The 20,582-nt window shown below is 39.5% G+C and overlaps 1 protein-coding gene across 1 annotated transcript in view; it reads right to left on the bottom strand.

The window, feature by feature from the left end:
* PDZD8 (PDZ domain containing 8) overlaps positions 1–18,788 on the bottom strand; it is a 58,840-nt gene extending 40,052 nt beyond the window's left edge. The window contains exon 1 of the mRNA XM_040605823.1: positions 17,734–18,788. Within this exon, the coding sequence (XP_040461757.1) occupies positions 17,734–18,647 (914 nt within the window). The 5' untranslated portion in view covers positions 18,648–18,788. The remainder of the gene's footprint in view (positions 1–17,733) is intronic.
* Positions 18,789–20,582: the final 1,794 nt, after the last annotated feature.

Genomic DNA, 20,582 nt, shown 5'->3' with positions numbered 1-20,582 from the left:
AATATGTTCAGGAAACAGTCACATGGACCTGAACTGAAGAGTTTCAGAGATTCAAATAAATAATTAAGTGCCCTTTAACTGTCAGCACACTCTCTGGGAGGGAGCTCAACACTCTGATTCAAGACACTTCGTTTCTGTATGAGCACCAGCCTCGTACAGAGCCATGAGAAAGACATTTCTTTTGTTCTCCTTGTGAATAAATACAACTCAACACGCCAGCCATTTTCCTGAAATCCAATTCAACTTCTAACTTTCATTTGGTTCCAAGTTTCTCCCTCATTAACTCCTTCAGGAATAAAACTGTTTTGATATTGGTCAAGTTAAAAAAAAAATAAAAAATCCATTTTGAATACTTCATTTTTTTAATTTTTTTTATATCTGTATATGAGAAATATGAAGCTTTTAAGTCACACTGGCCATGGTTTAGGCTTATGAGTATACCATGAACAACCAACTCAAAATATGACTTTTGCATATACTATCTGGTCTGATATTTTACTCTTAATTTTCCTTTATATTTCTTGAATTATTAAAGAAATAGTAAGCATCACAAGGGTGGGGAAAATAGCACCAAGACAACCCACTGTCTTCACTCCCCAAGACTTACTGCCATCACAGTGCACACCACCCCACGTGTTCCTCACTTTAAGCACAAGCGAGGGTACTCTGTTCCTTTCAGGAATTACTTTTACCACCTCAGAGTACAGATTTAGCTCAGATTTTGTTAGACAAAAATGAGTTAGGCAAGCACACTGGAAAATAATGCCAAATTCTGAATTAAAAAGTACTTGTAGGTTTGGGTTTTTTTCAGCACAAATACACAACTTCTCAATTAATACCAGCAGCTACCCATATACCTTCTCCCAAAATCTATTTAAAACAAAAAAAAAAAAAAAAAAAAAAAAGAAGATAGTCTTCCACAGGAACCTCAAACTAATGACCACCATCAGAAGCCTCAGTGAGCTACTGTTTCAGTATTTCTGGGAGGCAAGAACAGGCAAAGAGAGAAGATCCAATAGGTTGCCATCATCTCTTTGAATTTCTGCAAATGCCAGGCTTAGAAGTGTTGGTATTGATAAGGTCTTTCCCGTATATGTACACCATAAAACAGCCTGCAGGCTATTTAACAAAAACCAAACCTGGACAAATTATTTTCAATACTGAAAATAAGAAAGGAAAAAAAAAAAGCAAAATAACAAGACTAAGATACGTCTGCATCCTTATTGGAATATCTACCTACATACCCAAAACAAGTTTCATCTCTCAAGACTTTGGAACAAAGTCGTAAGTACAACACACACTGCAATTTTTTTCTGCAGCACAGAATGATGAAATAATCCTCAGACAAGTTGTTTTTCTTGGTGAAGACAATGTTTACTATAATTTTGAATTCTATTTTCAAAACAGACTTTTTAATTAATACAACAATGAATAAAAGAGGGAAAAATCCAAAATACTGATGTAGTTATAGACAAGAATATGCAAAGCACTTAAGAGTGTATGCTGGACTTTGTGCTGCACCAGTTAAATTTTCTACAAATATTGGATTAAAAAGCAGTCTCAACATCATTTTTAATTTACAAGCACTTATGTTCAAATTCTTATCACTGCAACTCATTTGCAAAATCCTTAGCAAAAAACTTAACGTGTTACCTGTTTCCATTGGCATTAGCAATATACAAAGAGCTAAATATCCCACAGTAAATGCATTTTTAATATTTAAGTGCTGCTCTGAAGCTTTCTAGTTTTATAACACAGCACTTATCTATTTAAGGTAATTTACTAAGTTTGTACATTTCCAAAATTGAACATCCCACAAATTACTATTTCAAGCAGATTTTAATTACCTATTAGGTAACTGAACTGTTGACAGACTACTTAAGTACAAGATAACCCAAATTTATTTGGAAAGACTTTTCCACCAGGAACTGGTGAATTAATACAGGCTCAGATGGCAACAGCTGGTAACATGGCAAGACACTGTTCCCTTGTGTTCTAAATCCACATACAGGCAACGTGCAATCCACAGACATAACCAAGTCAGGCATCACAGGTTCTACCATCTTTCTCCCTGTGGCAGGGAAAGCCTATGAGCTACCCTACCTTTTAAACAAACACAGTCACCAATAACAAACAGCACTCTGAGAACTGTATTCTTAGAGCCACCGCTGCTGCATTTCTGTTCAGTCTAGCGGGAGTGCTGCAGAACAGTGATGGGTGTTCTCTGCTCTGCGGAGAGCCAGACTCCCCACCTCTGCAATGTCTGATTTTCCTGCTTGAAAACAATCATGTTGCTAGACAAAATGGAATCGTGAAGTATTTACAGTAGGGACAATAAAACACACTTTTAGTACGAAAGCAGGACTGTATTTCATCATATTAAAGTACCAAAAGTAGGCTTTTACCTAATAGTGCCAACAACACAATTCAGTGAATAAGATGAGAATCAAACCTATTCCCAAGCTCTGCAGACTATGGTACCTTTGATGATTCAGAATCTTCCTGTCCCAAACTTTCCTACGTAAAGGAGAGATAAGTATCCTATCATCTTGGGTTCATCATTATAATGTAGAACTTTATTGTAAATATTGTATAAATAACATTGCTGTAACTTCTGTAATAGCTTTAAGAGTGTATTTTGTTACCCTCTGTTTAGTCCATCTTTAAAAAGCAAAGTCCACCAATAAATGGCTTAGAGAAATTCATGACACTGATGAAGAAAGAAAAGATCGTGTAGCCTACCAGTAAGCCTCTATTCACAAAGTCAATAAAGAAACCTTGAGAGCAAACTTAATCCCTCAGTTAATCTCCACTGGTCTCTGCCCTCATCACAACAGCCATCCCAGGATCTGGCCAGTTCTGGTAGGTTGCTCTTGTGAATTCAGGGCTCTCACTTTGGAAACCCTGAACAAGAAGAAAAAAAATAAATGTGGTTTCTATTTGGCCGTCTAGATCTTTAAACACTCACACACTATTCTCAGATACCTTCCTTAACTTCAGCTGGGAACCAAAAAAGTTAGTGGGCCTCCACCAGTGGAGAGCAACTGCTTTGCAGTGGGTCCACTCACCCTGCTACAGCCTGAGAAAAAGATTTTAAGCCAGGACAATGATGTGGGGAAATTGAGGAGCTGCTCCTGACAGTACAACAGTTGAGAAAATGTTACTAAAAGGTACTTAAAAGAAATACGGTGTCTTTCTAAGCACTGCTGAGCTGTTAGGTTCTCCAAGCCAGATTTTCATTGGACCTATATTAGACACCTTTCAAGTGGAGTCTAATGCTGCCATCTCCTTTCATTCAGCAAGGTCAAAAGACCAAAATTCATGCTCATGTCACAGGATCATAAGCTGCAATGCAGGATTATACCAACTCAATCCATATATCCAAAAGCCTCCTTTGCAATTCCAAACCTGTGAAATGGTACCAAACAACTATCAAAATTAAAGGCAGATTCTGTGCGGGACAGATATTACTCTTTAAACGGTATTTGTTAAGCCTTTGTAAAAGTTTCATCTTTTCCAAAGGAGTATCATTGCTATACAAGAAAACAGACACCTTACACCCCCTGCCCCAAAACCCTGCTTGGATATGGCATGGTATTAAAAAAAAAAAGTAGTCTTTAGAAGTGCCTTATGTTAGATGCTTATAGTGTGTTTTCAATTAATTTTTAAGTTACCAGTCTCGCCACTAAAATTTTTCATCTTATTTGTCCAGAAGTCTAAAATTCAGATAGCACACTTAAGAAAATTATAGTTAAACCTGAACATTTTAACTTAATAATATGAAGAGGAATATTCAACAATCAAACTTCATGTGAAATTTTAGCAAGTGAAAAAAAAAAACCCTATAAAAACAATATTTAAAAAGCTGTTAAGTAGCAAAAGCGTTTCTCAAGAAATACCACAAGACACAAATACAAAAAAAAAGTCATTTCACATGAGGAATTAGGTCAGATGACTACACTGAAAGATAATTTAGTCAATTAATACACAGGATTAAAGTTATACTCTAAAATAGCTTAATACTGAGCTCTTACACATAAAAAGCACAACAAAAACGTTTCCAGACACTGCACAGAGTCAGTATGTCTCCTTCACATAAAAGACTTCTACACCCTATTCATGCTACAACTCACGAGCCACATCGGTGGCTCATTTGCTCTCATCTCATCATTACCTCACCCAAAGTCCAGATCAAATCTGCATCTGAAAAAAAAAAAAAAACCCAAACAAAAACCCACAAACGAAAACACACCAACAACAAACAAATCAATTTTCTTCCCTTCATTTTGGGTGTTTTCAGTGCCTGAAGAATGCTATTCTTCCTTCCCGTTACCACTTCTATGGGGGAGGAACTCACCTACTTGGAACAAGACTGCAGCTCAGTGGTTTAGTTTTAGAAATGTCTGACCTATATTCCTATTAATTTGTATTCACTGTTCTGTGATGACTGTTTTGTGGTCCTTTAGCCAAATTTTAACAGAGAAGAGGACAGAAGTTAAATTAACCTATTACCTAAATTAACAGCTCCCACTACTACCTACTTAACTACAACATTTTTAGTTGCATGAGGAACTCTATTTAGTGGGGAAGAAATATCAATTTACCTGGCCAAAGATAACCATGCGCTTACATGTTTCTGTTCATTGCAGCAGTTAAGAATATCCAGAATGAGTGTAAAAACCAAAGAAACCCCAAATTTGTTGAAGAGCTAAACACAGACAGGCACAAACTTCAAAAGCTCTCAGTACTCCATCTCGTACTTGAAGAAGCACAAAGACTTACAGCTTCATTTCTAAATGCAGGAGCCTAGGATTTTGCAGAGCTTTTGCCAAGGAGCAAGAACACTTCTCTAGAATAAGTTCTGAGAAAAGTTTTAAATTATTCTCTGGTTTTATAAAGGAAGATTGGTATCTAAAACAGTGGTGTAAAAATTAGGGGCTATCTGTTTAAGACTAGATTAATCACTTGTATTATATGAATTCCAGCACTAATCTACTGCCATAAAGATTAAATATTGTCAGGTTTATAAATTTTTTAATCGTGTTATATTAATTGGGCATTAAATCTTAATAAACAAGGCACAGAGACCTTAAATCTCAGAAGAGCCCAACAGCTAAAAATGCAAGTCTCTTTAGCATTGCTAATTTTGTTTACCACTTTAAGCAAAAATTAAACCAAATCTGAAGTCAGACTGTGTTTAGTAAACCATCAGTTTACTTTTGTAAATGCTACTGTATCTGAAGATTCTAGTATCGAAAGTATTTTTGAAGAAGTAACCGCTGAATTTATTTTCAGTTTTGGGAGTACTCAAAGGGTTCAACTATAGAACGGAATTCAGTCATTTTTAGATTTCCTTTATAATCAGATTCACAGAAATACAAGCCAAGCACTTGTAAAGAGTGTAGATTTCAAAAAGAGTGATTGACAGCAGATATTTTAAGTCATAGAAAAGTCCTCTACTCTTATATTCTGTGTATTTAAGATGAAGTTTACTTCTACAAAAAGTCTAAAATATTACAATCCACTCCTAAAAAGGTATGACCACATTAGTAAGATTTTTAAAGTATTTATCAGCTAACATTTAATATTTTTAGCTTTAGGTATTATAATGCAATCTCCATTCTTCACGTTAAGATATAAAAATGGAACTCATCTTTATTGTGAAAGAAATCGGTACTTTTTTTTTGTAAAAAGAGTGCCTTAAAAAGAAAACTACTGCCACAATAGGTTTTGCTAAAGCAATTCTCCAGCTTCCACTGACTTCACAAGGAACAAAGCTGTAGAACTGCGTCAGTATACATAGTCAGGCAAGTTTCATAATTCAAACTATACTCTTATTCAGTATAGAAATCTACTGATTTCAGCTTTACACATATCCATGAAAATCTGGCTTACAAACAACCTGAAAAACATTGCAATAAGAGAGTAGATTTATTTTCTAGGAAACGCTATGGAAAACTGCAGATCAGTTCTAGTACTCCACCCACTGCATTACAGGATATTCTGCCACAGGCATGTGGGAGGCTCATACACATAAGTTCTTAATATATGAACAGTCACTTTTTAAATCAAGACCTCAAAAAAGCGCAAGGATTTTATTGTTTGGGTTTTTTCTTCAAAGAAGTTTCACATATTTCCAGATTCTTAAACTGCAGTCTTCTTTCTTAGGGTCAAATCAGCACCTCTGAAACATCACTTGAACCAGACACTCAAGACAAACACTTGTACAATTTTAAGACCCATTCTACAGGAACAAATAAAAAAACAAATGTAGCTCCTTCCAAAAAGATAGTATTTTTTTCCTTGATTGTATGACAAAAGTAATTGTAAATACAGCAAGGAAAGTCTTAAAGATTTGCCCTTGCTGTCAGTATCAAAATAGCCACAGGTAAAAAAAAAAATCTTGTATCAGGCTTATCAAAACTACTTTCTTATAAGCACAAACAACATCAATTTGACCATGCACAGACTTCTTTGCATTTCAAGAATACTAGTTTCCCTAATTCCAAATTCCATAAATACTGAAATAGCTTGGTTAACTTAGTGCAGCCAATGCCTTTTTGATCTCCGAATTTTCATGTGCTTTGGCTTTCTTTTTTTTTTTTGTGGGCTGTTTTTTTTTAAATTGTATGTGACCTAGCTAAAGCCAACTGCTGGTTCAAATTGAAAGAGAGATCAAAATCCTACTATATATCAGTCTCAGACAGGATGAAGACGAAACTTCCCTGCCTATCCAGAAAGCCTAAATCATCATGGCTCTGCTCCAAATGAGACAAGGTGCAGAATATGCTCTTGTTCCATAAAGCTCAAAGAAAAGCAGGTAGGGTTCAACTTTTAGGCATTCAAAGAGAAAAAACACCAAAAACCCAAACAAATAAACCCAAGCCACCTCAAAAATCTACCTTTAGCCAGCTGGATTAGAGATTGGTTCCAGTAACTGATGTTAGCAAAATGCTAGCTTTTTCTCACTTCAGCAATATACTCTCCGATAAAGAGGTCTCAAGTCTCTCTACAAACATCATTTCTCTGCAGTCCTGATCAGAGGAAAATAATGTTGATTTTCTAATAAAAATGTAAGCTTTGTACACTACTCATTCATTGAACTCAAAAGTTTTAATCCTCTGCTCTAAACCCTAGCTTATGTTCATATGAACACTCATGACATCCTTAGACTGCTTAGAGAGAAAATGACTGTCTCACTACTGAAAACAAGTCTCTGACATCTGTAAACCAAAAGTGAAAAAACATTTGTATCTGTTCTAAATTCTAGATATGATAGCTTTCCAAGGTTTATCTTCACTCCTCCAGTCAGGTGTAAAAATGTTCGAACCACGAAGCTGCTCAATCTGCATTTATCTGGTCACTTCTGAGAAGAGAGAAGATGGTCCAATTCACACGCTTCCAAAGAGGTGGAGCTAGTCCAGCACAGGATTAGTAGTACCATTATCAAAGCCGAGATGACAGTTCACCTTAAAATTGTAAGCAGAAGTAATTTAGGATCTGTTTTTCAGACAGCTCAGCTATTCAGACTGCAGTGGTGGGGAGGGCACTGATGAGAACCAGGGGAAACACCGTGGCATATATTTTCCAACTGTCCCCCAAGCAAAGGTGTTACCGTTTGTGAATCACAGCAATTTATTAATGGGCTTGTACTGTAAACAAACTGGATCAAATACCACAGAAGCTCAGTATGGATGTGACCTGTGGCACCACTCTTGACAATCAAATACAGCAGGGGCTTGCAAGATTAATTAGCAGGAAGGATTCCTGCACTTGCAAATCCTGCATCACTGATGGCAAATTACAGTCTGGACTTGTGGTTAGATGTGAAAGAAACAGCTGCTCAAATTACCATAATCTTCTCCCACCACCCCCAGAACGAATTTGGGTATTTTCTCTAATTTGCCCTTCTTTCAGAGGAACAGGGGGGAGGAAAAAAAAATAAAAATCTGAGTTTTTGTAGTATTGTTTTAAAACAATACCACTGACTAACATTGCTGTTCCCACCCCACCTCCCCTTGTAATCCACTGGGCTTTTCGCTTGGCAACATTAGAATTTGTTTTGTTTATTCTACCATACTGCATTAAGTTTTGTTAGCAAACATGCAGAGTTATTCTTAAAAAAATAAATACATACAAACTGTTGAAGTTTTCAGAGTTACACTGCATCATTCCCACTGTTTAATTACTTAGGAATTATTCACCAAAGGCAGACCATTCACAGTGGTGATTCAAACACCACCAAGAAGCCTTCTACCATGTCACTGCAAGAGTACGAGCTTCAATTTCTACTCTTCCTATTTTAGCTCAATCAAAGAGCAACAATAGTTTAAGTAATTTACTACACAAAGTAACACTCATGTAAGCGTCCATTTTAATTCTTACTACACAGAGGCTTACATATAAAATACTACATAAAAAGTTTATTTGACAGGATATTTCTCAAAGGGTTTAGCATCATTTAAAGTATTTTACATATGTGGTATTAGTTATTTTAAGAATAAGTATCTTCATTTCAGTGACACTGGGAAACAGCACATAATCTTGTACTTAATGTCATCTCACAAGCAGACTAATATTTGTACACATTTCCTTCTGAATGGGCATTTTTCATAACTATGTTGACATTAAAACTGATACAGGAAAATATACTGAAGCTTAGAATTAAGACTAAGTTAAGAAAGTCAGGAACAAAGTATGTAAGTATTATGATTTCCATTAGATATCCACAGACATTTTTAAAATATTGGACAGAAATTAAGCAATAATTTTGTTAATTTACAGCTCTAACTTAACACAAAATTGCTACAATTTGAGTAAAACTTACAGGGACAAAAAGTATTTCCAAATGATTACCCTAATTTAGTTCTATGCTAGTCATATCTGGCAATCAATTACCGTCTTTGCATGTGTGTAACAGTCTGATTAGCTCCATCATCAGCTGATCTCTGTAATACACTCTTTATTGCAGACAGATTTTTATGACATCTGGTTAAGTTTTCAAAAATGTGAAGACTGAATTGCTGTGGCAGAATCCCTGTATTTCCCATTACATGAAATAGCTTTAATTGAAAGGGCTGCTTGCATTGCTTCTCGCAGACCGTTCTGCTGAACTACAGCATAGCTGCAAACTGAACAAGGGAATTAAGAAATTATAAAGGTAAATTGTTCCCATTTAGTTTTGAGGCTCAAATGAATTACAACAGCTGGTGAGGAAAAAAAAAAAAATCACAAAGTAGCTCTCCAGAGCCCAACCCAGAGAAAACAATTTCTACCTTTCATCTCACAAAAAAATGAGGGTTTTCCCCTTTTCCTTTCCTTTTCTGCTATACCTAGCACCTCCTTGGCAGTTCTTATAGCTATATATGGCCACAGACAGGTCTAAAATGCTGCTGGGCTCCAGTTGGGTCCTGCAGCAAACAGAGGTGTGCTCCCAAGTCCTGAGAGAGCTTATTAACCCAGACTGGGCTCCACAGGAGTAAGAGCCTTTCCAGAAGGGAGAGTGCTTAGGGAAGCAGATGCACCTAAATGGCTTTGGGCAGGTGCGATGCAGAAGTCTGAGCTATCAAAGCCAACACAGCATATACCTAGCTTGCTGGGTAAAGCAATTCAGGAGCAGCCACATCCAGGCCACCGCATACACAACCATTCCACTGTTGGCTGCACACTTTGTGCTGTAGGAACTTTTGCAACACAAACCTATCTGTCAACTGAAGTCTTCATTGCAGATTTTTTTTCACTACTTTACTAGATATGCTGCCTGGGATCACTGAACATCTTGGAGGTATGAATTCTAGCCTAGATTTGACTGGCTTGTGACACAACTGTAATTGTTAATAGTTAAACAGGGAAGGTAATTAACAACAGGAAAAAGCTTCCAAAACTTGCGGATCTTACTCATGTCTCTCAACTAAGATGAGCACCATTCCAAGCAGTAAATTCTTTAGTTTAACCAAAAGCTCAATGACTGCAGCAGAAACTACTCAAAGGAATGATTTATAAATTCTGTGTTCAGTGTATTATGTCACAATTAACCTGATAAATGTTTATAAAATAATTACTCCCAAATCTCCTTCACACAAACTGGCATCCACATTGATTTCCAAAATGAGAATTTATCCACTGTTACAAACAAGCTCTTTTCAACTCTAGAAAATCAAAACAAAGACTTTCAGAAAAGCATTTTTTTCTTAATTACATAAAATATTGTTATTTGTACATCACACAGAATGGAACCTGCTCAAATACCTAATTGTTCCCAGCTAACATTTATAATACGGGATCATTGCTTTCTTCTGGACAAAAGCACAGTTTGAGATTGTCATGCAAAGGTTTTCATAGTTCCACAATTAATGGATTTTAGCAGACTGGGCTGGTACAAGTTATCGATTAAATTAACAAACCGCATAGGTATGTAACATTCTCTCCATACTCACTTTAGACAATAAAGCTTATTAATCATAGAAGTTTAAACTGAAAGTCTTTTACTATTCTCTAAACAACAATAACACCAAGAATAACCAAATGTTGAAAAGTTTCAAATCAAACAAGTGTGAACACGAACTGTAAACACAGGAGCATATCTGGTGACTTCAGGCAATCTCTGCAGGAATGCAGAATAAGCAGTTTCCCATAGAAACCCAGTAACATGAAAGGACTAGCTCCAATAGTTAAATCGGCAGCCTGAGACTAAGCTTCACCACCACTGAAGCACCCCACTGTTCTACCACACTGACTACTGAAACCTACTGTCCTTACCCAGGCTGCTTATTTAAGAGCTTTTGATCAAGCATCATTTGCTAATAAAAAGATTATATATATTAAGCATGTGAAATAGTTAAAGTCGGCTCTACAAGAGAGTCATACATTCTGATATCAAATGAGCTACAGAGAAATGTATTAGTTACCATTTTACAGGTAAATTCTGTGCCTCTGTGCCTTGAAGTAACCTCCTTCAAGGAAAATCCAGTGTTGTTTTGTGTGACAGGTAGGGAACATTAGTCACACTATCTATCCACAAAAACGCAAAAATCATAATACAGCCTGCAGAAGGGGATTCAGAATAGCCTAACTCTAGTGCTTGAACACACCTACCTGCTCCAACAGACAGGCTCAGAGCCAAACAAGACATTTGTTAGATGCCTAGTTTGGTAGTGTGATTAAGTCCTATGTGCCCTGTATTTACTTTTAAATAAGTTACCATTCAAAAACTAAAAATATGAAATAAGCAGTAGTACTCTTATTTAAAAGAATTGAAAACTATACAAATTATGACAACTGAATAAAAAAAGTATTTGTTCCCACTGAACAGACGGATCAGCTTAAATGTTCAAGATCAGAGTTCAGACGAACAGAAATGTGAAATATCAATGCCACTGCATGCAAAACGCCATGAAGTACTAAATAAATCTTTTCAGAGCCTTCATTCACTATCCACGTGAAAGAAGTTCACTGCAGGACTGATCAAGAAATTTTCAAATACAAAACATCAAAGGTGTTAAATGAGGTAATTTTCATTATTATTGCACAAAGAATCTTTTAAATACTGTTTCAAGTAAGAGAAGTTCAAGGAAGCTTTACTTTCCTGTCAGACCAATTAACCGTAATGCTTATTAGATTGCTATCTGCAGCAAACAAAACCAGCAATCATCAAAACTTATTTTTAGGTCTTTGTCCACCTGTCCCTTCAACTGATATTTTGGGGGGGGGTTTGTCCCCAACTATACCTCTGGTCTTCCAGTTTCTTCTCTAATCCATCTCAAGTCAGCGCCATGTTAGTTCCTCACCCTTGCAGATAAGAAAAGAAAATGTAACACTTGTTGACTAATGACAGGAAAAGGCTCACTTCTTAACCTGAAAATAATGCCACTTATATATTGGGAAATGTCCAATATGTAGCTGGTCATTCATTAAATCTGACTTTGTAATGAACAAGTTTCAAACCAGCATTCTTTCAGAATTAGACTGTCACAGTGTGAAAGCCCACAATGCGCTGGAGCTGGGGAAGAAGACTAAAAGACTTAATTTATCTGTATACTAGATTATTTTTGCACTTAGAATCGGCATGACATTAAAAAAAAGAAATTGCAAATAAAAGCCTCCTCTTTTTTTTCAAAAGCAACAGGAATGCCTTACAGATGTAACTAGTAGGAGATTCACATCACAACTATGGGAGAAATCCACTCAGGAACAGAATCTTCGTACCCTTTCCCTTTGCAGAAGCTGTAGAGAATGTAGGATCTACTGGCTGCTGATTTCTGAAAGTAAGAAATGCTCACAGTCCCAAACATGACAATTATTTCTGAGTATAACCTCATCATATGAATAATATATACTTTCTTAAATTTTATGCTTTTTCCAATACCTCTACTACCATATTATGAAGTCATTTCTATAATAAAACACGCTTCAAATCAATAGTTACTTACATTACTTCCCAGCCTAAGTTTTGCCAAAAAAAAAAATAAAAAAAAAAATTGCTATGTAACTCTCAAATTGCATTCTATAATGGTAAATTAGAATTGGCTTGTCTAATGGTTCTTCCCAGTGAAATTCAATATAGCTTCAGCTTCCAAATAAAGCATAAAACTATTTAACATGACTAACTATATTACAAATTATCAGTTCCAAGGATAATTCTTGTTGGAAGGGAGCTCAGGATGTCATTTAAATATCTGATATAGAAATGTTAGAAGTAATTCTTCGTGAGACTACTTCTGAAGAAAAACTTATTCCACTCTGTAGTAGTATGTATTAAAATGAAGCAAAGTATAATTTCTCAAACAGCCTAGTATCAATACAAAATATTAGCTTTTTTAAATGTAACAAACTGAGAAACTAAGTGTTCTTAAAATATACAGAACTGACTCACTACTTAGGCAACACCTAATCTGCTTAGAATCTAAATGAATGACCTTGCAAGACCTTAAATTTAGAAAAAAAACCCAGCAGCTATCAGATTTTTTACATCATTGATTACAAAACGCTAGGAAATTAAATTCTGGAAGGAGACTAGACTGCAAGTACTTCCATTTCACCCTTTACATAGACACAGAGGGCTCTGTATCTTCATTATGGCAAAGTGTATTTTTATTGTCTAGAAAAAGCCCAAAAAACAAAGCTCTCCAAAACCTATGCAAAGCAAGATCAGGATCTGTTCAAAACACCACAACTACAGCTGACCATTAAAAATAGGCTAGAAAATACAGCATAATTAGCGTACCTATATAATTGACATGATGCAGGTGAATATCAAGGTTGAGACCAATAAGCAACTTACTAATAGGCTAATGATCAAGGTACAGCTCATTAGAGAGCTTACAGACATGAACCAACGACCACTGCAACAGCACAAGCAAGCAACGAGACAGACATCCGAAACAATCCTTACTGTGTGTTTTTGAATACTAAACACGTTAAGCCAATGCCACTAACTACAGCTTAGTGTTAACCACTTTATCCTACTATTAAAAGGACACAATATAGAAAGTTAAAACCAACATAGTGTCTATAGCACTCCTTTTAAAGAACTGTTTGAGTGGACACAATGAAAAACCAAAGGCTGGATTCAGGCTGCTAGATAAAACTCCAGTCTGTGCTGCTAATTAGCATCTACCATCCTGCTCTAGTAAATGAAACTTACATGAAAAATACAGTCTCAAGTCAAGCTATGCTGATGGGCAAAACTGACCGCCTATGGTTCCTGAGTGTGCCAGCAGGAGAGATTTCGGGACAGCAAAACACAGCTGGCGGGTCAGTAGCTGCCCTGCAGAACACCAATAGTTGACATCATAACTAACCAATGGGTAAGTCTAGGCTTTCCATGCTCATTCTCAAGCTCCGTACCTGGGCCAACCTGCATTAGAACTAAAGAAACAGTATTTAAACAACTCATTCAAGTCAAAATAAGAGTTATGAAGTACTTAGAGCCAAATAAATGAAGCCTACAGTTCTTCATGACTTAACTGAGGTTAGGGCTAGTTATAAAAAAGTCCTGACTGACAGTTACCTAGTTTCTCAAGAGTACACCAGAACACACGTATACTGGAGAAGAAAACAAAAAACAAACCAAAAAAACTGCCACTTTAGATCTTCCCCACAACTGAGGAAGAAACTTCTCTGACAGACCACAATGTCTTCAGAAAAGCTGTCTGCATTTCTATTACAAAGCAACAACAAATACATTAAGATTAAAGTTAACTATAAAACAGTAGTAACTCTTGCTACTATTGATTGAATTGCACAAATCCTTTACTAACAATGACTTAAACCAAAAAAGCTTATCATTCACTGAATTTCTACTATGTGAGACAGCAATCGCCATTCAATGGCAGAGCGGCTTCAAAATAGGGTGTTTTGCCAGCTGCAAACACATTTCTCAAAGAGCTGAAGAAAAGAGTTTACATACTTTTAGAATAAAACACAAATTACTACTTATTTGTTTAGACATAGAGTGCATCCTTCCTTTTTCAATTAGTAGACAATTGCCTTTATGAAGAAAACTGTACGTAAAATGCTAGGCAAACTTCAAAATGCACTTACTAGTCTACATTGCCTCTCCTCATAAAAGACTTAAGAGTGCATCAGGAATGCAAGACACCTTCCACTTTCAAGCTACAGTTACACACATCGCACAAAGTCACTCCTAGCAATAGATGATACGGAAGATGATCCCACTAATCACTGCTTTGCTGCATAGAATTATACATGACTGGAAAGAATACAAAAGTATGTGTAGTAATCTGGCTGTACTAACAGATAGTGTACGTGAAGATACAAGACTTTTTTAATACAGTATTTTACAATTAAACAACAAGGGGCGGGCAGGGATCTGCTTTACACAAACTTAGTTATAGGATGTTCAGAACCAGCTATTGGCAAAAGTTCTCTTCTTATGCTATTTTCTAACAAGTAATAACCTCTACAAGTTGCCTAATACACAGACAAAGAAAATGGCACATTTTAATTTTTAATGCTACTTAGCATCTGGAAACAAGATAAAACTCCTTTGTAGACTTAAATCTGGAAGCTAGTAGGGTAACAAAGTACCCCTTTTAACCGAGTGAAAATAAAACTCTCACACCAAGTGCTTTTGTTCACAAGGTTGTAATTATGCTATTCAAAGATTTATTTACAAAGTTACTTGAGCAAAAGTAGGGAGACATCAAAAAGGTTTTGAACGACACACAAAAGCAAATACTGACTATGTACTTAAACACAAGGCATATAAGCCATAGGAAAAAGTGGGGAGAGGATAAGCACATTCCCTGGAGATGAGAAATTGCTACGCTTTAAGCAAGGTAACAGGTTATTAAGCAGTTGTGAAACCCTCCTGACTTCTTCCTGTACATTCTTTGCTAAGGAATATATTAACATACCACAATTCCAAAACAATGCATTCTTATAATTTCTATTAAAAATACCAACTTTTGCATCTTATCAGCAGGGGGCTTGATTTCCCAAACCAGCTCTCTATACCATCTAAATGATAACATCTCAACTCTTAACTATGCCATCACGTAAGAGTGTATTGTTAGTGCTCAGCTGTTACCAAGTTTTGCTGTCTAGGGATCTACCTGCATAAAACTCATCTGAGACGTGTTAGTGGAGAAAAAGAGCTTTCAGTCTGTGTTCCACAAAACCTTGGGCAACTGTGGACAGCTGAAGGTTCCCATGCAGGCATCTGTGCTCCCAACCGAAGCTTTAAAGCAAAGGTCTAGACAGTTAGGACACCAATGATCCAATCTTCCCTTCTTAAGACAGTTTCATTAATGCGCATTAAGCTTAGTGTGCTGCCTTCCTCCTTCACAACTGTGGGTCAGAATGACACATTCAGAACATAGCATAAAATGTAAAGGTCAAAATAATCATATACAGGACTGAATACTGTTTCACTGAACATTTGCCACCCTGTGCTACCAGCCTACTATCTAGTGTGAACACCAGATACGATAGTTTATCTCCCTCTCAAGCATTCAAAAATTCCCAACTCCTTATAACTTAAAGAGAACATTTTAAAATAACAGTTCATTCTTCTTAGTTCTGTAATAATTCATGCTTCCTGTATTGTTCTCTGTGCCAATTACCTTCTGTCCTCACACTTCTACCCATTTCTGTTCCAAACACTATGCTCTGCTTCTTTCTTTATTTTCCCCTCCAGTCCCCTCAGTGTATCAGTGGCTCATACATGGCTCATCCACTACTCCTGGCGCAGAAAGTTTGAGAAATGTGTAGAAAATCCATCACCTCTAACTAAATTACGAGTGTGCCCTACTGCCCAAATGCATCTTCCAGAGGAAAAATGAAGATGTCTGTCTTCATCTGCTGAAGGGGAGGAGCACATCATCACTGGTTCCACAGACACCCTAAAAACTGGTCTAGAGAGTGTGAAGATCACTTGCTCTACTTGCTCTTTCCAGGTATGCCAGAAGTGCTCATCTGCACCACAACTGTGCTATCCGAGCCTATCCTTCGGGCTCTCCTTCACAGCTACAGCTTCAGTCTCTTTCCAACACAGTAAGAGAACAAAAGCAAACTTGCTCTTGACAGCTTCCCTGCCGCCCAGCTGGAAAGCAATTCAGCACCTCAAAATTTGAAAGGGCCACCACATTACTCGAAGAAACTACTTACAGCCCTGTCAGAGCTTTCCAAATCCTGGGTATTTTACACATCCACTTTCATGAGAACTCTTATAAATTCAATTGCAGAAAAAACAGCTGAAAAGGCTTTAATAATTACATCACTGCAGAGCTAATTGCACTGCAAAATTCAAATAGGCATTTTCAGTTACTCATCTCCAATGAATTTCAGAGAAAAAGCTTATTGCAAAAGAATGTGGTAAACAAACAAACAAAAAAGTCAAGACAAAAATCCTTACTTAACTATAATACAAGCTACAAAGCATAAACAAAAGAAAAAGGAAACATGGTATCCTAAGAGTGGTGAGACATGACAGAGAGTGAGCACGGTACCTGTACAGTGGTAAGCTATTCAATAGCTTTTCATCAGAAATTAAGGTGGAATCAAACTAAAGACACCACTTGCCATTTCTGCTACACAAATATCACTAAACATTTCATTGTATTCACTATATCGTGCAGTTTATGCTGCAGCACATGCATCCATATAAGAAAACATGTTATCTTACACCAAAAAAAAAGACAAAACACCTTTCGAGGTGCCCCAAAGTTTTATTTACCACAGCAGTGGCAATACTTCTCTTATCAACTTTTAGATTTCCCCCCAGTTATTGAAGAAATTGAGCAAACCCCAAAGGAAGAAGACACCATTTATCATGGGACCTCAAAAATATTCCCTGGAGAATGAACTTTATCCTTTCTCACATTAAATAACAACCACCTTGCCTCTACAGGTAAGCATAAGCCACAAACCTTGCCCAGGCAGCTCATCAGTGGCAGAAGCTTAAGGACGTCCCCAAACCCACATGCTGTCCACAGAGCCATTCATCTACCTTTTCCAAAGGGGGATATCATGGTCCTGTCGTTGGACACCTGACAGGATCCCCAAACTTTTTATACCTACTAATTTGGCCATTTAGTTTTATGTAGTTTGAGGCATGTCACTATCTCACTGTGCAATGGTTACTACACCCACTATAAACAGAAAACTTTTGGTATCAGGCAAGATACTGTAGAGAACTCTCTCTACCTATAAATAGCAAAACAGCAATTCTAAGGCACATCACCCAAACACTGACAATCCAGGACATCTTACCTGATTTTATAATTGGGTAAGGTGTGCTTGCGCTTAATAACTTTCTTGAACTGGTTCACAATGATGGAGGTGAGCTGAGGCATGGGCCTCCCTTCAAACTGAGATTTCACTTCAAAGAGTATCACAGGGTCATCCATAAAAGAGAAGGACCAGTGCGTAAAGGGCAGGCGCGTGAAGACCAGCTTCAGCTTCCCCATCACCCGGGAGATCTTGACGAAGAGGTAGGCTGACTTGCCAAAGACCAGGTCAGCATCGATGCCCAAGTGGAAGCCACCGTTGTACTCCAGGTCTACCTCAAAGCCCAGCTCCTCAGGGCAGCCCTCATCGTTGCAGGCCACCGGCTGGATGAGCTTGACAGCTTTGAAGACAGGCAGGACGTTGCCGAGGGAGACGTCCCTGAGGCTGAGCCCCTCCAGCACCTTCCCCGTCACCTTGGCCTGGAGCAGCTCCTCAAACTCCACCTTGATCTTCTTGGTGACCCAGTTCCTCACCAGGGCCGTGTCCCTGAGCTCCCTGAAGAGGAAAAGGAAGATAGCATTGAGGAAGTGGCACGTCTCCTGGCGGGAGGAGGGGGCCGGAGGGGGCTCTGGCTGCTGCTGCGGCGGCGGCTGCTTGGTGCTGGGCTCCGGGCCCGGGGAGGCGGCGGCGGCGGGAGCCGCGGCGGCGGCCGGCGCTGAGGCCGGGCCCGGGGCAGGGGCCGGCTCCGCAGACACCTGGCTGCCGGCCGGCTCCGAGCCCTGCAGGTAGTCCCTAAGGCTGTGGTCGGCCGCGACGCGGGCGTAGACGAGGCCGTCGGAGGCTCCGGCCACCCCGGGGGGCTCCGGCTTCTTCCTGTAGAGGAGCAGGAGCTGGAGCAGGAGCGTGAGGAAGCAGCCGGCCAGCGCCGAGAGCAAGATCACGTAGACCAGCAGCATCCTCGCCGCGCCCCGCGCCGCGCCCCGAGCGCGCTGCCCTCACCGCGCCGCCGCCATGGCGGGGGCCGCGCCCGCAGGCCGGCGTTTAACGGCCGCGGCCGCCCGAGGCTGCCTCATCCGGGTCCCCCCTCCGCGGCCGCCGGCAGGGGGCGGGGCCGCCCATTGGCGGAGCCGGGAAGGCGTCGCTGGGTACGTCACAGCGCCGCGCGGCGGGCGCATGCGCAGGAGGAGGGGCCCCGCCCGCGCTGCGGGCTGCCCGGCGGGCTGAGGGGGGGCGGGCGGCGGGGCTGCCTGTGGCTCCCCTGGGCGGGCCGCTCCTGGGGCACCCGCGCAGAGGGTGCGAGCTCCGGAGCGCCGCCCGTAGCCTGTCCCTTGGGAGAGGGCTCTGTGGCGGCTGAGCCGGGCCGGCCTGTGAAGGAGAGGGCCGTGGCGGCCGCTGGGCTGGGGGCTCGGTGCGGCTCGGCAGCAGGCCGGGGGGGTGGCCTGCGGGCCGTTCGCTGTAGAGGCGAGTGTCAGGGACGGCGGTAGCTACGGCTGAACGGGGGGACGGGGCGGACGAACGCCCCGCCTGGGGGAAGGTGACCGGTTTCCCTGGGCGCTTCGTTGCCCGAGGAAGGCGGGAGGCGGGGCGGGAGAGGCGGCGCGCTTGGCCTCGGGGGTAGGCAGGTGGATGCCGGTTGTTTCGGTAAAGCTGCTGTGGAGAGGGAGAGACAAAATCCGTTTCCGTGGGAGTTCTGTGGCCTCTTATAACTTTTCTGTGTCCTGCTGATGAGACATGCTCTCAGCACATTTTGAAAAGACTACGCTGACAGCATTTTTCAAGCTCTCCTATTATTGGTGATAAGAGACAAGCCTGTTTCCATTTTCTTCACCTGTGTACTAATGCTTAAAAGCTGCCACTGAATAAATGCAGTAAAAAAACCTAACCAAGCATATTCAGGAAAGGAATATGAAGAAAAGAAAGCAGAGACCTTCATGCATCATGATACTTCAGCCTGCAGCGTACGTGAGGTAGCTGTTGTGTGAAGGACTGAGCTACTTCGACAAGGACAGCGGTTTCTTTGTGGGACAGGCCGTGGCTTTGCAGAAGTCAGAGAGGTGAGGAGAGGGGGCATCTGGCCTCCCAGACTGCACGTAACCTCTGCAGGGGAGGCAACAGATGTAATCCATGCAGGAGGCAGGGCAAGTGGCAGCTGATCAAACAGGACCAGGAAGAACGGACGTTTATAAAAATTGCTTTAAAAGTAGTGAACAAGGATAGAAGAAATATGACAAGCCAGGACTACAGTGAGTGGGAAGAACATGTGTGGAGATTCCAGAAAGAGTAATTTTGAACATCCTGGGAGTGTTCTTCTCCCAGAAGACTTGTGGTCATCTTTACCCAGAAGACCTATTATATTCAAGTTTGGTTTACAGACATGTCATATAAAATAACCATGTTTTTACTGGAAAATAGAAATATATTTTAAAAAACCAACACACCTGTCATTCTAATCCAGCAAGCTCATTTAAAGGTCAGATCAAAGCTGTACATAATGCTGGAGAACGTGCTATGACAGCTGCACAATGTTTTTCCAGGTGCTTTCCTCTGTCAGGGGTAGTCTTTTTCTTTCAGTCTTGAAATAGAAGTTTTACAATTTCTGAAAGACAGCCACAATTAAGACAAAAGTTACCTAAATGATAAAGCTTGTTTTTTACACCTGTTTTCATTTTTAGTTAAATATCTAGCTAAAAGGTTCTTAGATAATTCTTTATTTTAATAGAATAAAAGAAAACTCAGTTAGATGTTGTTTTGTGGTGGGTTTTTTCCAACCTCTAGAACTATTTAAAAATACAAAGAGAAGAAGAAAATGTGAAATTTAAATGCCAGAAAGATAAAAGCCCTCTTTTCCCTCCCCCTTCATAAAGTGTGTGGGGTGGGAGGATTGAAAAGCT

This window comes from Falco naumanni, chromosome 9 (genome assembly GCF_017639655.2).
Source record: "Falco naumanni isolate bFalNau1 chromosome 9, bFalNau1.pat, whole genome shotgun sequence".
In the NCBI taxonomy this organism is placed as follows: Eukaryota; Metazoa; Chordata; class Aves; order Falconiformes; family Falconidae; genus Falco; species Falco naumanni.
Note: the sequence above shows the minus strand (reverse complement) of the source record. Positions and strands in the feature narration are given on the sequence as shown.